General features: G+C 48.8%; 1 protein-coding gene across 3 annotated transcripts in view; it reads right to left on the reverse strand.

The window, feature by feature from the left end:
• hcfc1b (host cell factor C1b) overlaps nt 1–20359 on the reverse strand; it is a 99507-nt gene that overhangs the window by 39264 nt on the left and 39884 nt on the right. For all 3 annotated transcript variants that reach the window (XM_063034693.1, XM_063034692.1, XM_063034691.1), the window contains exons 2-9: nt 17390–17538; nt 16792–16952; nt 14755–14963; nt 13914–13998; nt 5401–5507; nt 3891–4070; nt 800–1126; nt 75–247 (exon numbers count right to left, since the gene is read on the reverse strand). In XM_063034693.1, coding sequence (XP_062890763.1) covers nt 75–247; nt 800–1126; nt 3891–4070; nt 5401–5507; nt 13914–13998; nt 14755–14963; nt 16792–16952; nt 17390–17538 — 1391 coding nt within the window. The remainder of the gene's footprint in view (nt 1–74; nt 248–799; nt 1127–3890; nt 4071–5400; nt 5508–13913; nt 13999–14754; nt 14964–16791; nt 16953–17389; nt 17539–20359) is intronic.

The raw sequence follows: 20359 nt of genomic DNA on the forward strand, positions 1-20359 counted from the left end.
CTGGGTCTCCCTCGGGCAGCTTTGTGACATCCCGCAGCGGTGAGGACAGCGGACACACAGACAGCAGGACTTACCACGTTTTGGGTTCCCTGCGCAGACACAACCATCCGGACCCCCGTAGATAAGGTGGTGGCGGGGGTGGGCGGCCTGACCTGCGGCCCTGCCTGACGCACCGTGATCAGGGATGTACCACTAGTCAGCACGGCTGCGGACTGTGGGGAGGCCACGCGGAGCACAGCCGGCGTTCCTGTTAAGAAGGGAGGAAGGGCAGAGGGAAGGAGAGGAGACAGAGTTTAAGAGCGGGAGGGAAATTATAGATGTGGTGACACCACCCTACCCCATTCATCCTCCATAACGCAAGCTACACCCTTCGCCCTGGTGTTTCTGTCACACACTCCCATGTTTGTCTATTACCAAGTACCCGTGCATTCTGGTCCTCTCACCTGGTGACCCAGGACTGACCGCCTAACAACTCCACATCTCTGTTGCTACCCTGACCGATTTAAAATTCGGTTACTTCCCCCTGCCCCAGCACCCAGCACGTCACCCCACTGCAACGCCAACCTCCTAGATTAAGGTACCAGTACTATCCCTGTATTACTTGCTTATTACATCCCCTGGGAAATGGGCCGATTGCACACCTCAAATCAAGGTCCCAGTGAAATCTCTTCTTTACAAACCCAGAATACAAAAGCATTACAAACCTTATGAACCCTTAGTACAGGCCCATTACAACACCCACCACCCAGACCAGGAGCCTGTTACAAGCCGCCCCACGTAGCACAGACAGCGGACTCACCTGGTGCCCGGACAGCAGTGGCGCTGCCCAGTAGAGTCTGGGATGGAGCCAGGGTGGCAGCAGCCAGAGACGAGCTGGGTGCTGGCACCCCGGGCTGCTGGGCAGGTGGAGCAGGGGCCGCCGAGGCAGGGGCCGGACTCTTCGGCTGCCCGGCGGGGACGGAAGGGAGGGGCTGCGGGGCAGGGGAGGCGGCAGCAGCCGCCGGGAGGTCATATTTCTGCAGCTGCAGGAGGTAGGAGTCGGCCGTCGGCACCGAACCCCAGCTCACTTCCAGTGAGTTGGTGTTGGCCCGGACCAGCTGTACCCGAGAAGGAGCTGGCGGTCGCTCTGCCGAGAGAGAAAAAGAGAGAGAGAGTCAGGGGGAGTGGGATTTATCTGGAATTAGGGTCACCACTCGATAGAGGTAACCCACAGCCAATCCTCCTTGTCAGGTTCGTGCACAGGTCTCCTGTGTGCTACCTACCTAACACCACTAACTACCAACCCAACAGCATAGATTCATACTGCACTAACTAACTACACTCGCCTCCCCCAACATGTTTGGATTAGTCAGGGCAAAGGTTACAGGGAGAAGGCACGAAAATGGGGTTGAGAAGGATAATAAATCAACCATGATGGAATGGCGGAGCAGATAGACCCAATTCTGGTTTTACGTCATGGTCTTTCTCCCCCTCATTCCTTATATACCTCACCCCACAAAATTAGGTCCTTTGGCCCAATTCCTCAAGGCCGACCAAGATGCCTTCCCGGTCACAATGAAAATTTCGATCCCACTCATGTTGACTTTTTTTTTGTTCGCAAGAATCTTCAGAGTTACATTAGGTTGTATAATGGAGAGGGGGGGCTTTGAAATTCCAAAAGAGGTAGCGTTGGGGGGGGGGTGGGAATTATGGTCACATTTGCAATTCAATAGCTTTCAATAGGTACATCTAATGTCAGAGAAATGTATACAATATATATCGTGAAGTTCTTTTTCTTCGCAAACATCCATGAAAACAGAGGAGTGCCCCAAAGAGTGAATGAGTTAAATGTTAGAACCCCAAAGCCCCTCCCATACATAACCAGCAGCAAAGCAACGATAAAAGCATCTGCACCCTCCACCGAGCACTCAAGCATGCAGTAAAGCATCAATAAAGCCACAGACTTGTAGTACCCCAAAGACTACTCATTCACCAAGTAATTCGACATACCACAGGCTCTCTCTCTCTTCCCAATAAGAGTAAAAGAGGTGTCCCCATTTCACTTGTGGGGAAGAGCAGGACTTGGTGAATAAACTAAGACAGGGCAACCCCCTGAGGCAGGGAAAGTGCCTGTTCCCATGGGGAGGAGTCGGGCTGACAGCAGAGAGGGCTCAAGGAACTGTAAAGTGGAGCAGGGAGAATGCTGCCGCCTCATGGCTCCAGATAGCGGGTTCGATTCTGACCTTTGGTTTGCTCTCACGTACGGGGTTAATTAACCGTTGAAAAGTGCCCGCCAAGTCTGCCCCCGCGTCTGTCCTGCTGTGTCCGCACCCCCCACTCCAACGTTTCCACAACCTCTGCTCCCCCAGTGTGCCTATCTGTGCTAGAGTCTGAATGGGAATGTGGGGTGAATGAAAGGGGGACCAGACCTTTGTCAGTGCTGAGTGAGCCAGATGCCCAACTGAACAGGATTTTCAAATAATCAGATACCGGAAGAGTTGTAAGAGTCAGAGTCATACAACACGGAAACAGGCACTTCAGCCAATGCCCACCGAAATGCCCTTTTAAACTATCGCCATTCCTCCTGCAGATGGCCCAATTCCCTCTGAACTCTGAACCTGAAATGTCAACGGTTCCTTTCCCTCCACAGTCGCCATTCAACCTGCTGAGCTCCTACATCAGCCCTTCGGTCCAACAACCTGACCCGGCAACCCACAGAATCCTGTATTGTGTTGGGGGATGGGGGAAGAAATGGGGAGGGATGAGACCCCTGCATTGAGGGACATGTGTGACTAGCAAACCCTGAGAGGGAGGTGGGGGACCCCGCTAAGGCTGTGAGGAGGCAGAGAAAGACAGCCCCCTCACCCCTTGGCCAGAAGGTGACAGGGAGACGCCTCCACACCTCTTTCTTCACCTGCTCTGTTGTATTTGTTCCTTCACCCCATCCCGCAGCTTCACTTCGCTCGCATCCCCTCCCATTTCTTGGAAGGCAACGTGGAGGGGGTTAGGGAGGGAGTTCTGGAGCTCAGGTTCCAGTCAACTGAAGATACACCAGTTTATAGCGATGGGACATGGAGGAACAGAGCGATCCTGGGAGAGGCTCGGACAGAGAGGGCCTCACTCCAATCCCTTCTCTTCTCTCCATGTGGGAAGAACTTCAGAAGGTGGCTTGTCTAGCTTCCCTCTCCCAGGTCCCAATACACGGGTTTCCCACCTTTTCCGCACCCCTCCCGATGGCGGGGGGTGGGGGAGGGTCAACTCCCCCTCTATTCTAGGGGGGAGGCTCACCACTCCAATACAGTAGTCTCCCCTCTTAGCCCCCAATTCAGATGGTTTCCCCTCTTCCCATCCCTTAAACACAGACAGAGAGGGAGTGAGAACCAACCTCACCTCAGACAGCCATCCAGTTGAGACAAGTAGCCATGTTAAAAAGCAGAGACATGGAGGAAAGGACACTACAGAATGGAAACCGGCCCTTTAGCCTATCAGTCCCTCCTGTTTTAATGCCAATCATCCTCCAACCAATTTCATTGTTGCTCATACCCCACACACAGCCTAGATTATACCCCTCACCCACACATGGGGGTGGGGGAGAGAATTTACTGCAGTCAATTAACCCACGTTGTGCGTGGGAGGAAAACACACACACACAGAAGACGGGATCGAAACAGAGTCGCTGGAACTGTGAGGTATCATCCCTTAGAACCAGAGAGGGGTAGAGGTGGAGGGGGTTGGAAGTGGACAGGCAGATTATACATGGGAGATGAGTGAGAGGGAAGATTGGATAAGGTGAAGAGTGAAGTTGGAAACGGAGGCTGGCTCGAGATGGGAGTGGGGGTGGAGGTTGGACAGAAACAGGAGGGAGAAAGTCAAAGAGGAACAAAGTTGAGCAAACATCAGCTCCACCCTACCTGTCTCCAGGTACCAGAGATCTTTACAGCATACTTGATTGTTCCAGGCTTTTCGATATCCGTCCCGGCCACTCCAGATGTACAGCCTGGAATTCACAGCCACTGAGCAGTGCCCTGCCCGCGCCCGGGGTAAGTTGTCCTCCTGCGTCTCCATGATGACCGGCTCCCATGTCATCGTGTCTGGCGCAGGAGGTGAGGGGAGAGGTCCGTTAGTCACGCTTGTGCATGCTCTGGGTGTCCAATCGAGGGAGCTGTTTCCCCTCCCTCCCACCACACCACCACTCCAACCTCCCATCAGGGTGCGCATGGCAAGATCCCGCAGGCAGCAATGAAGCAATGACAGGGTGAGGGGTGGCAGCAGCAGAGAAATTGGGACAGGTGTGATGGCTTCGGGGAATTGGATGTCAGAGGTGTCTGCCCTTAGAGTATTATACACAGTTTTAGTCACCATGCTGTAGGAATGCAGTTAATAAGCCGGTAAGAGTTCATTCATTACGTGCCATGTCGTAAGACGTGGCCGATCGTGATCTTTCCATAACATGATAGGTCTTGGCAAATTCTTCAACAGAAGTGATTTGCTATTCCCTTTTTCTGGGCAGTGTCTTTACAAGAAGGATGACCCCCAGCCATTATCAATACTCTTCAGAGATTGTCTGCCTGCCTTCAGCAGTTGCATAAACAGGGCATGTGATATGAACCAACCGCTCCCATGGCTTCATGTGACCCTGATCGGGGAGGCTAAGCAGGTGCTACACCTTGCCCCAGGGTGAACTGCAGGGTAGTGGAGGAAGGAGCACCTTACGACTCCTTCAGCAGAGCTGTAGTTCCACCCCGCCACCAAGGAAAGAGTGGAGAGGAGATTTACAAGGTTGTTGCAGAGACTCAAGGAATTTAGTTACAGAGCGAGGTTGGGACTTTATTCCATGAAGCACAGGAGACGGATGGCTGATCTTACAGAGTCGTATAAAATCACAGAGGACAGAGATAGGCTGAGGTTTAGGTGGGTGGGGGAGGGTTCTGATTGGTCAAGGGGATGGGGGAGCAAGTTTTGGGGGAGTTGAAGGGAGAGGTGGGAGAGGAAGTTGAGGGGTTGAACGGGAAGATTGGGAGGGGGCTAAGAGGGGAGTGAGAATGAAGGAATTGAAGGGGGATGCGGGAGGAGGCTGAGAGGATGAGTGAGCGATGGGGGAGGTTGGAGGTGGTTGAGGGGACTGAGAGAAGGGCAAAGTTGAAGGGGAGGTGAGGAGTGGTTTGAGGGGGGAGATTGGAGTGCTTAAGAGGGATGAGAGGGGAGCGAGCTTGTAAGGACAGTGGAGAGGGGTTTGAGGGGAGAGTGGGAGGAGGGGGAATGAGGGGGCTGAGGAGGGAGGAATGAGAGTTGAGGGATGAGTTTGAAGGGGAAGTGGGAAGAGGGGTAAAGGGGTTGGGAGAGGGCAGCAGGGTCATAGGTGTGAGGTTCTGGGGAGAGGGATGACTGGTAAGTGTGGTGGGGAAGGCTTGCGGTACCTACCCAGATTGAGACTGGCCAGTGTGTTGGTACACTTCCACTCCTTCTCGTGCGTGGCCACCTTCACGTCATCCATGACGAGAGGCACCCAACCGCCAAACACGTACATCCTGGGGGAGGGAGAGGTATTGTTATACAGAGGCACCCAACCGCCAAACACATACATCTTGGGGGAGGGAGAGAGGTATCATTGGAGATCCCTGCCACTCAGCCCACAATCTCTTTGACCCACTACCATCAGGGAGGATGTACAGGAGCATCAGGACTAGGACGGCCAGACTGGGTAACAGCTTCTTCCCTCAGGCCATGAGACTAATGAACACCCTACCACCACCAAGTCTCATCACTAGGACAGTGAGCTGTTTACTGTGCATTTTTAATTATATTTTGCTAATTTATTTATAGTATAATATTTTGGACACGTGTTGTGTGTGACACATGTTTTGTGGGTGCACTGTGGTCTGGAGGATCATTGCTTCATTTGTTTGTACACATATACAATGAGAGGATGATAATCTTAAACTTGAACTACAAGCTGGCAGGAAATGGGTGAGACCAGGTGAGGGGAAGCCGAGTTGACACATAACACCTTCGCTCCACCCAGCGCAAAAGGAAGGATTTCCGTTGGTGCTGTTTTCAAATCGACTTCCCATTCTGTATTGTCAGTACACAGCCTCCTCTACTGCCACGATGAGGCCACTCTCAGATAGTGGTCTGTGGTCCGTGAAACGTTTTTTTTCGTTTGGTTGTACATCTGTACAGACAGATGACTATAACCTTGATCTTGAATGTGGCAAGTGCACGTGTGACCGATTGATCGCACAGTGAATCGGTTGGGCCTCCTATGCGTGGAGGGCTCTCTCCCGTTACGCACAGACTTCCTAAGTGCGCACATTTTAGTCTCGACAGACCGGGTTTGTAGGTCCGCACCATAAACTGCCCAACGTGTACAGTGGCTGATGCCTCTTAGTAAAAGCAGCTAATCCTAATGATCTGTTGTCATTCGGACTCCCCGCATGACACCACAGTAGCGTAGCAGTTAGCATGATGCTATTACGGCTCGGTGAGTTCAACTCCGGTGTCACCTGGAAAGAGTCCTCCTCGTGGAACGCGTGGGCTCTCCACGGATGCTCCAGTTTGTACACACTCCCCAAAGGTGTACCAGTAGGTTAACCAGTCATTGCAAATTGTCCTGTGATTAAGTTCGGGTTAGATCAGGGGTTGCTGGGTAGCACACTTCAAAGGGCTAGAAGGGCCTACTTCATGCTACATCTCCTAAAAAAAAGATCATACTCTACAACTGTAACAGTGCAAAGTTGAAATAAATTTATAATTGAGGTACATATATGTCACCATATACTACCCTGAGATTCATTTTCTTGTAGGCAGGGTAGACACAAAAAAACCACAGAATTAATAAAAAATTACACACAAGACAAGCAACCCATGTGCAAAAGACAAGCTGCAAATACAAAAAAAAAGAAATAAATAAGCAATAGTGAGAACATGAGATGAAGTGTCCTTGAACTTTAACCCACAGTTGTGGGAACAGTTCAGTGTTGGAGTGAGTGAAGTTATCCCTTCTGGTTCAAGAGCACGATGGTTGAGGGGTAGAATTAAGTCTGCCAAGTCCTTCAGGTGATGATAAAATTGCACGTAACAGGATGGGAAAAGCACAAGCAAGACCAGATAAATAGGGAAACAATTAGAGGAAGTGTAAAGGGGTACGTGAGCATTATCTGAATCAGATGAACTCAGCGGGAGAGGAAGGAAAGTTGCAATGAGTCTTTTTCCTAGTTAGTATCCAAGTTTAAGGAGATTCGGTCGGTTTGCTGCACTGAGGAACTGCTGAAGATGTGCAGTGGAACACATTCTAATTGGTTGCATCACAGGCTGGTATTCAAACTCCAATGCACAGAATCACAAGAATCAGATTTGGTCTATTATTGTCACATGTACTGAGATACAGTGAAAAGCTTGTCTTGCATACTGTTCATACAGATCAGGTCATTACACAGAGCGCTGAGGCAGAACAAGGTAAAATACAAACCATGTGGAATAAAGTGCAACAGCTACAGAGAAACAGAAAGAAATGGACTGCAGGGTCACAATAAGGTGCAAGATCTCGTGAGGTCAAGAGGCCATCTTTTTGTACTTAGGAACTATTAAGAGATTGATAACAACAGGGAAGAAGCTGGGACGTGCTTTCAGGCTTTTGTAGCCTTTGTCCGATAGAAGAGCAGAGAAGAGAGAATGCCCAGGGTGGGTACAATCTTTGATTATGCTGAGATAGTGAGAATTATTGACAGGGTCTATGGAGGGGAGGCTGGTTTCTGTGATGTGCTGCGCTGTGTCCACAACTCTATGCGGTTTCTTGCCGTCACGAGCACAGCAGCTGCCGTACCAAACCATTATGCATCCAGATAAGATGTTTTGTATGGAGCATCGATAAAATGTGATAAGGAATGACGAAGACATGCCAGGTTTCTTTAGTTTCCCAAGGAAGTGGAGGCGTCTGTAAGATTTCCTCACTGCGATGGCGATGTGCTTGGATTAGGACAGGGTATTGGTGATGCTCACTCCTAGAAAGTTGAGCTCTCAACCTTCTCAGCAACACTGATGTGGACAAGAGCATGTGCACCGTCCCCCTTCCTGAAGGCAATGAACTGCTCTTTGGTTTTGTTGCGATTGAGGAAAAGGTTGTCATCAAGACACCACGTCACCAAGCTCTCTAGCTCTCCTGTAGTCCAGCTCATTGTTATTTGAGATACAGCCCACTGCAGTGGTACCATCTGCAAACTTGTAGAATTGAATTGTCATTATACATAGGCACAATGAAACTCTGTTTGGCTTCCTCTCAGGCAATTAAATAAAGCGGTAGATCGAAACAAGACAGTAATAGAAAAACAGTATTAAATAGATAAGTAGCAGAAAATAAGTTGCAGCAGCACCAGAATATACAGTAATGCACAAAGTGCTGTTAGTGCAAGGACTTGAGTGCTTGTGTGTGTGTGTGCTCACAGTTTCAGTCATTGTTCTGTGGGAGTGCTGTGATGGAGGCCACAGCTCTGGGATAGAAGCTGTTCCTCAGTCTGTTCGTTCTGGCTTTTAGTGTCCTGAACCTTTTGCTGGACGGCAGTGGGTCAAACAGGGAGTGGCCGGGGTGTGTGGTGTCTCTGGTTATGCTGATTGCTTTCCTCCTGAGTCTGCTGGAATAGATGGTGTCCAGTCCTGGGAGCTCCATCCTGACAATTCGCTGGGCTGCCTTCACCACTCGATGCAGGTCTTGTCGCTCAGAGGCTGTGCAGCTGGCATACCACACGGTGGCGCTGTTGGTCAGGATGGTTTCAATTGTGCTTCTGTAGAAGTTAAGCAACAGCTTTTGTGGGAGTTTGGCCTGTTTCAGCTTTCTGAGGAAGAAGAGTCTTTGTTGTGCCTTTTTTACAGGCAGCGAGGTGTTGGTGGTCCATGTCAGCTGTTTTGACAACAGGGGTTCCCAACCATGAACCATGAACCCCTCGGTTAACTGTAAGGCTCCATGGCAGCTGTTGTAGCTAGAGTGAGAGGAGAATCTGGCCATGCAGTCTGACTATAGAGGGAGTAGAGTTGGGCGGGGGGAGGGGGAGGTTGAGGACGCAATATTATGGAGCACCAGCGTTGAGAATAATCATGGCTGAGGTGCTGCTGCCTATCCTGACCGACTGGTCAGGAAGTTGAGAGTGTTGCACGCAGCCAATTCGCAGGACCAACTCTCCAAGTGGGCATCTGCCAGAAGCACCATCTCAGATAGGTGACATCCCTCATTCATCAACAGCTTCACGCCAAATGTCATTAGACTCCTGAGAAAGAAGAGGTTTCCGAGCTTTCACGGCCGTAGTTTCCACGTGGTTGGACCAGAACTGGTCATCGGTAATGTTCACTGTCTGGGCCATGCCATGTTCTCATTGCTACCATCAGGAAGGAGAAAGAGGAAACTAAAGACCCACACTTCAGGATTCAATGACAGCATCTTCCCACTGCCACCTAGTTGTCGAACAGACCTGAAAAACCCTAACCCTACCTGGGCCTACATTTCCCTCAACCAGCACTAAAGTCATTACATTTAGTTTTATTCTGTCAATAGCGGGGCAGGGGGTTTCTAGGACCAGAAGGGACAGCCTCCAGATACAACATCCATTTTAGAACAGAGACGAGAAGAATATCTTTCAGTGCTGAATCTGTAGTTCATTGCCACAAGTGGCTGTGGAGGCCAAATCATTACATATACTTTGAGCAGAGGTTGACAGGAACAATAAATCAGCCATGATGGAATGGTGGAGCAGCTTGATGGGTCGTATGGCCTAATGCTAATTCTATGCCTTATGGTCATGTAAACCATTTCTAATTTAAATTACTTTATTTAATTTGGGTCGTCATCAGAAGTGGAAAGAATGAGCAATTTCAAGTTCCTGGGCATCAGCATCTGAGGATCTATTGTAGGTCCAATACATCACAGTAGACAGTTACAAAGAAAGCACAACAGCAGCTATATTTCATTCGGAGTTTGAGGAGAGTTGGTGTATCACCAAAGACACTCATAAATTTCTACAGGTTACTGTGGAGAGCTTTCTAACTGGCTGCATCACTGTTACACTGTATGGGGGAGGTGGGGGTGCAGGGCACTGCACAGGGTCGAAATAAGCTGCAGAAAGCTGTGAACTCAGTCAGCTCCATCATGGGCACTAGCCTCTGCAGCATCCAGGACAGATTCAAGGAGTGATGCCCCAAAAAGGCAGCATCCATGATTAAATACCCCCATCACCAGGGAAGGAGGTACAGGAGCCTGAAGGAACACACTCAACGATTCAGGAAAGGCTTTGACCCCTCCACCATCAAATTTCTGAATGGACAATGAGCCCATGAATACTTCTTCACTACTTTTTTTGCACTAGACATTTAACTATTTTATATATATATATATTTACTATGCATTACATTGTACTGCTTTTGCAGAAACAACAAATTTCAGCACATATGCCAGCAACATTAAGCCCAATTCTAATTTGAGTTGGTAATGCACTGTGCTGCTGATGCAAAAAGCTAATTTTCATGACGTTTATACCCTGGGTATGAATGCCGACAACAATAAACATGGAACTTGAACCAATGCAGGGTTCTGAATCAAACTTATCAAAGCCTGGTACAACCTCAGAAAGATTTTCTTATCCTTCCAGTGAACCAGCAACTCACCGCCTTCTGGATTGTTGGGGGGGGGGGGGAGTGTTAGATTACACTGCTAATTGTTATTTCCTTAGCAGCTTAACATATTACTTGCTAGTGTTTTTTTAATATAACTATGTATCTACGTGTAACTGTTTAGTATATGGTGGCAGGGTGGAGCTAGGTCTCTGCCAAAGGAAGAGTGTAAGGTGCTCCTTCCCTCCGCTAATCTGTAGGTCATCCTCAAGCAAGATGCAGCACCTACTTAGCACCCCCCCCCCACCACACTATGGTCACGTGAAGCCATGGGAGCAGGTGGTGGACGGTCGTATGAGCAGCCAGTATATATCACAAGTCCTGGTTACGCGACCACTGACGCCAGGCACTCTCTAAAGAGTATTGAAACGGCTGGAGAAAGATTTGCCAAGAACATTCACGGTCATGGAAAGACCATAATCGTCCACGTTATACAACACGGCACATAACAAACCGTTCAGTATGTTTCCCAGTGGTCACAGAATGTATACGCAGTTGTTCAGCGTGCCCCCTAGTGGTTACATTTGTATGATTCTGGAAAGCTCTGAAAGCTTCTCTGGAGCTGCATTATTTGAATATGATTGACTTTACAACTTTCTGAAGCTTATTTCGATACTGCGCAGTAGCCACCTCTTCCCCCCACCCAAACCAGATGGTGATACAGCCAGTTAGAATGCCCTGCACAGCATATCTGTAGGAATTTGCGAGTGTCTTTGGTGATATACCAAAACTCCTCAAACTCCTAATGAAATATAGCCACTGTCGTGTCTTCTTTGTAACTGCATTGATATGTTGTTTAACTTTGTTCCATTAATGTTTAATAAAACAACTGTGAAGCTACAGGTTTTGTGCCTCTTTCCTAATTTCTAAAAGAAACTTGGATTAAAAACATCAGAATCTAGCAGGCGTTATCTCCCCTTCACAAAACAATAATCACTACTCTCCCCGCACCCCCTGCAAACAGGGAGCCACGGTGCCTCTCTGAGCCGTGCTGCGTGGACTGAGCAGGAGAATGGGTAGGCTCCCGGAAGGCCACACACACACACACAGAGTTCAAGAGAGCATCTACGGAGCAGAATAAACTGTCAACGTTACGGGTCAAGACTCTTCATCAGGACTGGAAAGGAAGGAGATTAGAAGCCAGAATAAGGCGGTGTGGGGAGATGGGCAGGGCATGAGGACAGGGAAGCAGATGGGTAACAAGGTGGAGAATGAAAAACGATAGGGTGGCAATTACTGGAAGTTTTAAAAAAAGGAGAAAAAAAATTGATGTTCATGCCATCAGGTTGGAAGCAACCCTCTCACCATTTTTCTACTTTCACTTCCCACTGGTTTGCTACATCATTCCTTTTCTCCCATGGTCCACTCTCCTCTCCTATCAGATTCACTCTTCTTCAGCCCTTTACCTCTTCCACTTATCCCCTCCCAGCTTCTTTCCTCATCACTCTTTCCCCCATCCTAACCTGCCAGCTTGTACTCCCTCCTTTCACACCACACCCCTCCCCACATTATATTCCGGCTTCTACTCTCTCCCTTTCCAGTCCTGATAAAAGGTCTCGGCCCAAAACACAACTGTTTAGAAGCTACCTGACCTGCTGAATTCCTCCAGCATTTTGGATCATAGAACAGAGAACAGTACAGGCCCTTCAGCCCATGATGGTGTGCTGACCTTTAAACTACTCCAAGATCAATCTAACTCTTCCTTCCAACATAGCCGTCCATTTTTCTTTTATCCACCTACCTGTCAAAGATATTCTTTTTTTTGGCTTGTGCCTGCGTGTGTGAGAACCTGTGCGTGCGTCCGTGATTATGTCTTTTTCATGGCTTTTACAAGGTGCGGAGCGAGCGAGAGAGAGACTGTGTGGCGTGCCACTCCTCACATAGACATTTCGCAGTATTTTTCCCTTTACTTTACGAGGTCGAGTTGCGATCTCGACACTGAACCCAGCACGGATGGAAAGCATACTCAGGAGCGGACCTGACTGGTTTCCAACCCGGGAACCTCCGTTCCCGGATCCAGCCATGTCATTGAGCCACCAGCTGGCCCTCAAGGATATTCTTAAATGCTCCTAAAGTACCTGCCTCTACCACCACCCCTACCAGTCAATGAACTTACCATACTGTATAAAGAACTCACCTTGGGCATCTCCCGTGTACTTTCCTCAAATCACCTTAAAACTATCCCTCCTTGTATTAGCCATTGCCACTCTGGGAAAAGATCTCTGGCTGTCCACTCGATCTATGCCTCTCATCACCTTGTACACCTCTTAGTCACCTCATCCTCCATCACTCCAGAGAGAAAAGCCCTAGTTCGCTCAACTTGACCTCATAGCAACACACACACACTCACACAAAATGCTGGAAGAACTCAGCAGGCCAGGCAGCATCTATAGAAAAGAGTAAACAGTCATCGTTTCAGGCCGATACCCTTCAACAGAACTGGTAAACTTAGTGCTTGAATTTTCAGAATCTGCAGAATTTCTCATTTGTGATTGACCTCATAGCAAATGCTCTCCAATCCAGGCAGCAGTCTTGCAAATCTCCTTTGCTCCTTCTCTAGAACTTCCACATCCTTCTTATAATAAGGCAACCAGAACTGGACACAATATTCAAAGTGTGGTCTAACCAGAGCTGGAGCATTATCTCTTGGATCTTGAACCGGATCCCCTGAACAATGAAGAGGAAACACACCATGCACCTTCTTAGCAACCTTCAGTTTGAGTTTTGTGAGTGTTGCTCAGGGTTTCCAGGATCTGCAGGATATTTCGTGTACCTGAAGGGTTGCTTGTCAGAAAGCAGCGACAGAGAGCAAGGAGGATGTAGAAAGAACAACCAAGAGGAATGGGGCAGAAAGATATGAGGGGCATTTGATGACTCAGTGGAGTTCGGAATGATTGGCGGAGGGGTAGAGGAATCTCACTGAAATGTACAGAAAGCACAGGAAAAGGACGAAGGAGAGTCTGGGACAAAGGGCACAGCCTCAGAATAAAGTGATCTCTTTTTAGAAGAGAAATGAGGAAGAATTTCTTCAGTCAGACTATGGTGAATCTGTGGAATTCGTTACCACAGATGTTATGGAGACCAAACCACTGGTGTGACAAAGGTAAACCACTGGTGTGACAAAGGTAAAGATGGATAGCTTCTTGATTGGCAAGAGGGGTAAATAGGACTAAAAACTGATAGAATGGCAGAGCAGACTTGATGGGCCCAATGGCTCAATTCTCTTCATTTTGTTCACTAACAATGGACTGCAGCACGCGAGAACGAGTAGAATAACTTACTTGTTGCCGATGGTGGTGGCCGAATGCAAACTGCGGGGGAGCGGAGAGACACCATTCACATTTGGCTTGTCCCACGTCAGGGTGTCTGCAAGAGGGAGGTTTAACGGTTCCACTGAGATTGCGATCTGTGCCAAGTCTGCACTCACCATCCTTCCTGCCCTCTTCGATTACACAATGGAGTACCCACGGCCATGACATAGTGCCAGGGTCAGGTACAGGGTGAAGCTCCCTCCACACTGTCCCATCAAACACTCCCAGGGTCAGGCACAGGGTGAAACTCCCTCCACACCGTCCCATCACACATTTCCAGTGTCAGACCCAGAGTGAAGCTCCCTCCACACCGTCCCATCACGCATTTCCAGTGTCAGACCCAGAGTGAAGCTCCCTCCACACCGTCCCATCACACATTTCCAGTGTCAGACCCAGAGTGAAGCTCCCTCCACACCGTCCCATCACGCATTTCCAGTGTCAGACCCAGAGTGAAGCTCCCTCCACACCGTCCCATCACACATTTCCAGTGTCAGACCCAGAGTGAAGCTCCCTACACACCGTCCCATCACACACTCCCAGGGTCAGACAGGATAAAATTCCATCTACACTATCTCATCACACACTTCAGGGTCAGACAGAGAGCGAAGATCCCTCTACAGCACCGCATCATACACTCCCGGGGTCAGCCACAGAGTAAAGTTCCTTTCTCACAGTCCTATCACTCAATCCCATCATCATCAAAATTGGTGCAATGCACCTGGGTGAAGGTGATGCATAACCCCAAACCCCCCCCTCACCCCCAGACCCAAGAAGGCAGAGTGGCAAGGAATAAAACCCACTGGGATCTTACCAATGTCCAGGGTCCAGAGGTCACCGAGACGACAGCCACTCATTCCTCCATAGATGATCAGCCTGGAGTTTTTTGAGTCTTTGTCAGTGTAGATGACAGCCGTGTGGGACTCCCGTGGCGGAGGCAGCACCCCATAGGTGATGGGGTTGTCCCAGCTCACCACCCCCGATCCTGGCCTCAGCTCCAGAACATAAACGTCATTCAAATATCTGGGTGAGGTGGGAGAAATTGGAATAATCAGGAAAAGGAGAGAGAAACACACACACACACACACACACACACACACACACACACAATACGTTCAGAGATGCTTGGAGAATGGAAACAGAGAGACTTTACCAAGGTACATTTGGTAGAAACTTGTGACGCGGACACGGTGACGAGTCCACACCGACTGACAGTGATCTATTCACCAACACTGGGTCCACAGTCTCCTGCAGCTCGTGCCTGCTAACCGTCGACACTGTGATGGGGGAGTTGGAGTGGGGAACAGTACGAGGGTGAGGAGGCAAGTTGGAGGGTGGGCAGGACAATCTTCAGTGGGACAGGATAGTGCAGAGGGTACAGACCTCACTGGGTCAGGATGGAGGGGGAGGGGGATAAAGAGCAGCCAGAATGCTTCCAGAACCTGCACTCTTCCCCTTCTTCGTATAGGTCTCTGGCCCTGTCTCTGAGACCGCCTCCCTCCATAACACTCCCTCACCATCTCTGTAACCCCCTCTAGTCCTTACACCCTTCCATCTCTATGAACCTCTCTGGTCCCTACTCTCCTCCCCATCTCTGTGACCCTACCCTCTAATACACTCCTCACCATCTCTATAACCCTTCCCAGCCCCCACACCCCTCCCCATTTGTAACCACCAGAACCCTCTTGGATCTCAGTTCTCCTCCATCTCAAACCTTGGGATCACGGACACCAGGGCCTTCAGCTGTCCGGGCTCTGGGACGGAGCTCACTCCATACCTCACACCCACACTCACTACACTGAAGACCACCCACCCCTGAGAATGTGCTTCGTGTTATCTGGTATTCTTGTAGATTTCAAAGATGTGCATTTCAGAAGAATAACTACACACACAAAATTCTGGAGGAACTCTGCAAGTCAGGTAGCATCTATGGAGAGGAATAATTTATTTTATTTGAAGTTTCAGACCATAATTCTTCATTGGGGCTGGAATGGGAGGGGCAGAAGCCAGAATAAGGTGGTAGGGGTGAAAGGGGAGGAGCACAAGGCAGCAGGTGATAGGTGAGGAGGGTGGTGGAGGGGGTGCTGTTTGTCTATTATTCTGTCTCAGATGAAGATCAGGCCACATCTTATGAGTAATAATGCAGAAAACCAGGTAATTGCAAAGGGTTCACAAAATTTTTTCTTGCAATTGTATGTCATGAAATTTGTTTTTTCTGCAACAGCAGTACCGTGCAATACATATAATTGCTACAGTGCTGTGCAAAAGTCTAAATCCTGGCTTATACTTCTGCATCAACGCGTTGCCGTAAGGTCTGCGTCGTTGCAAACCCTGCCCCATGCGACAGCTTGCGTTGCTGCGACGCGCACCTCTCCCCAAATGTAACCGCGCGTCACGGCAACCCAGAATGCAACAACTGTGACTGGTCCGCCTGGTAGCATCGCTGATCATCCTACGCTGCAATAGCTTCCCATTGGGTGACTGAAGGGCGGGGAAGGAACTCTGGCTGCAATGCTTTCCATAAAGCTTTACAGACCCCTGAAATTATGGTGGACACATTTCACACGAAAAAAGACGCTCGCTTTAAACTTGTTTACCCCGAGACTACCATGACCATGAAACCTTGCGTGGGCAGGTGAGTGCGCATGCGTGACGTGCGCGAATTGCCGAGCGACGCAGACACAACAACGCACAAGTATAGATGCTCACAACGCACGTAGGCCACTTGCATAGGTTACGGCGTCCAGTTAACGCAGAAGTATAAACCAGGCTTAAGGCACTGTCGTTAATAAAATATAATTCAACTGGGAATGTGAAGGTGTGTAGAACCTGCCCCCTCCGGCAGTCTTACCGTGGAATGTTGTTTTTGGGGTCCTCGCTGTCGTTGGCCAGACCCCCAAATAGGTAGCACTTATTTCCCACCAGGGAAAAGCTGTGGCCCAAGCGTGGGCACGGCAGAGACCCGTTCTTGGGGGGTTTGGGCTTGAGCTTCTTCCACTCCCACCGGCTCGCCTGCACAACGAGAAGAGCAGAGACACACAAGATCCTGGAGATGCTGGAACACTTTCACGATGCACACAAAATGTTGAAGGAACTCAGCAGGTCAGGCAGCAGCTGTGGAGGGGAATGAACAGTCGACATTTCGGGCCGAGACCCTTCTTCAGGACTGGAAAGGAAGCGGGTAGAAATCAGATTCCGGTCTTAATGAAGAGTCTCGGTCCTGTTCAGTCTTCTCCACAGATGCTGCCTGACCTGCTGAGTTCCTCCATGTGTTACAATACTCAAAAGTGTTGGTGAGAGGATGCAGGAAGGGATCAGAGAGAAAGCAAGGGGAATATTAATTCAGAAACACGGAGAGGAAGGAAGAAAGGTGAGAATGTTAAGCAACAAAACGTGAAGTCAGCAGGCAGATGCCATCGCTCCATGAACACCCTAACCCCTGCCCGTACCTGCAACTCGTAGAGGTCGTTGCTGTACTTTCCATACTCCACCATCCCCCCGAAGACCAGCAGGCGGGTACCATCGCAAACAAAGCCGTAGGCAGCGCACCCCGGGGGGATATCTCCTCGCACTGCGGGGATGAACCACTGGTTTGTTGCTACAGACCAAGAACAAAGGGAGGAGAGGGTTACGACACAGAGGTTACATTCGGAGCAAGCCACCTCCCAACCCAGACAAGAGGCTGCGCTGGACGAAACAGGAGCAGAGGAGTAGGCAGCACAGAGGCATTGTGTCAGAAGGTGTGGGGTGAGAGGGAGCTACTCTGTCAGGAGAGAAAAAATTTAAAGGGATGACACCCTTGGAGGGGATGTACTGAGGGAGTGCCAAACTGTCAGCAGGAAAGATTTAAGAGAACATCACTCCAAACAGACAGGACTTAAGGGAATACTACACTGCCAGAGGAAACCCTCTATTTCATTTTTTCTTGTTAACATTTACAGAACATCAAATGTTATGGCACAGTACAGGCCCTTCGGCTCACAACATTGTGCCAAGCATTTAACCTGCTCCAAGATCAATCTAATCCTTCCCTCCTACATTGCCCTCCAATCTGCCTCTACTACCCCGGCAGTGTGATCCACGCACCCACCAATATCTGTGTAACCTACTTCTGACATCCCTCCAATCACCTTACAAGTATGCCCCTTTGTATTAAACACTGCTGCCCTGGGGAGAAATGTCCCTTATCACCTTGTCACTTCTCATCCTCCTTCCATCCAAAGAGACAGATCCTTAAATTACTCAACCTATCCTCATAAGATTTGCTCTTTAATCCAGTCAGCACCCTGGTAAATCTCCTCCGCACCTTTTCTAAAACTTCCACATCCTTCCTATAATGAGGCGATCAGAACTGAACATGATGCTCCAAATGTGGTCTACCAGAGTTTTACAGAGCTGCAACATTACCTCGTGACTCTTAAAACTCAATCCCCTAAGAAAGCCCAACACACCATACGTCTCCTTAACCACCCTAACAAACTTCATGGCAGCTTTGACGGTTCTACGTGAATCACTTCTCACTTTACCTGGTTAAACTCCACCTGCCACTTCTCAGCCCAACTCTGCATCCAGTCTATGTCCTACAACAATCTTCTACACCATCCAAAACCCCACCCACCAACCTTTTTCTCAAGACGGCTGGAAGATAAGAGCAAGAACATACTATCGAGGCTTTATAAGAAGCAGGTCACACCGCATTTGGAATATTGTAAAGGCAAAAGTGCCAAACACCTTTTGCATGTCGCCACTTTCAGAACACTATACACTTGTAACTCTAGATCTCTCTGTCCTCTAACTCAGGGTCCCCAACCTTTCTTTCCGGAGGTTTAATATCGACAATATTCTTGCGGACCAGCTGGCCGGGGGGGGGGGGCCCCAGTTCAAGTAGGGTTAAACTCACCTGAACATGTCTTTTACTGTTAGAGTTGCCAACTTTCTCACTCCCAAATAAGGGACAAAAGTAGCAGTCAAATCCCGGGACACTTTACCCCAGAAAAGACTACCATGACCATGAAACCTTGCGCGGGCACCTGTGTGCGCATGTGTGTACGTGCCAAATTTTTTCCCCCACAGATCGGTTCTGCCTTCATCTTCCCGACTATACTGTATATACATTATTTCTACTTTATATAGGCTATGTACTTATCATATCCTTCCTGCTTTTACTATATGTTAGTGTTATTTTCGGTTTTGTGTGTTATTTGGTATGATTTGGTAGGTTATTTTTTGGGTCTGGGAACACTCAAATATAAATTAATGGTAATTGCTTCTTCGCTTTACGCCATTTCGGCACGAAAGGTTTCATAGGAACGCTCTACATTAGCGGGGGAAATACAGGACAAGGGCGGTCCCGTATGGGACAAACCAATTTAGCCCAATATACGGGATGTCCTGGCAAATACGGGACAGTTGGCAACCCTATGTTCAAGTTCAACAGTGCGTGACAGGGAATGAGGAAAGGTGCAGCTGACTCATATCATTTCCTCGTGGCCCGGTATCACATGCTTTGCGGCCCGGTGGCTGGGGACCGCTGCTCTATCACTCTCCAGTGCTCTGCAATTTACCTCGCAACACCTGCCCTCGTTTAAGTTTGCCAAAATGAAGCATTAGAATTTCTTCAAAATGAAGGGCAGGCAAAGTCCACCCTTCCAAAGTCTGCAACTACCAAATTCCTTGGAACTTAAAGAGAATTAGGGCAATCTTATAAAAATGTTTAAATTATGAGAGGTGTAGCTGAGGTGGACAGCAAGTCTTTTCCCAGGGCAAAAGAGTCCAAAACTTTAGAGTGAGAGGGGAAAGATTAAAAAGGACCCAAAAGGAAGAGGGTTGTAAACTCAGCCTTCCCACCATCAAGGAGCGAAGCGTTGAAAAGACAGCAACATTCATTAAAGACCCCCACTACCCAGGACATCCGCTCTTCTCATTGCTACCAACACAAAAGAGATGGAGGAGCCTGAAGAGACACACTCAATGTTTTAGGAACAGCTTCTTTCCCTCTGCCATATTTCTGAACCAATGAACATTACCTCACTGTTTTTTGCTTTCTTTTCACATTACTTACTTTTTTAATACTATTTTCTCATTATGCTATAGTATATTGTGTGTATTGCACTGTACTGCTGCCGCAAAACAGCATATTTTACAACAAACAGTACGTCAGTGATAATAAATCTGATTCTAACTCTCTTTCTCAGAGAGGGAGTGAAGAGTATGCAGAACAAGCAGCATTTATGAAGCACTTGGATAAAGAGCAAAGATTCTTAAAGGTTAGCTTTATTAGCCACACATACAGTAAATGCGTCGTTTGTGTCAACAAACGCAGTCCCAAGATTGCACTGGGGCCGGACCACTTCCAGCACCATGCCGCACGCACTAACCCTAACCTGTGGGTCCTTGGAATGACAGAGGAGACTGGACCA

The sequence above is a fragment of the Mobula hypostoma genome, chromosome 28 (assembly GCF_963921235.1).
Source record: "Mobula hypostoma chromosome 28, sMobHyp1.1, whole genome shotgun sequence".
Lineage (NCBI taxonomy): Eukaryota > Metazoa > Chordata > Chondrichthyes > Myliobatiformes > Myliobatidae > Mobula > Mobula hypostoma.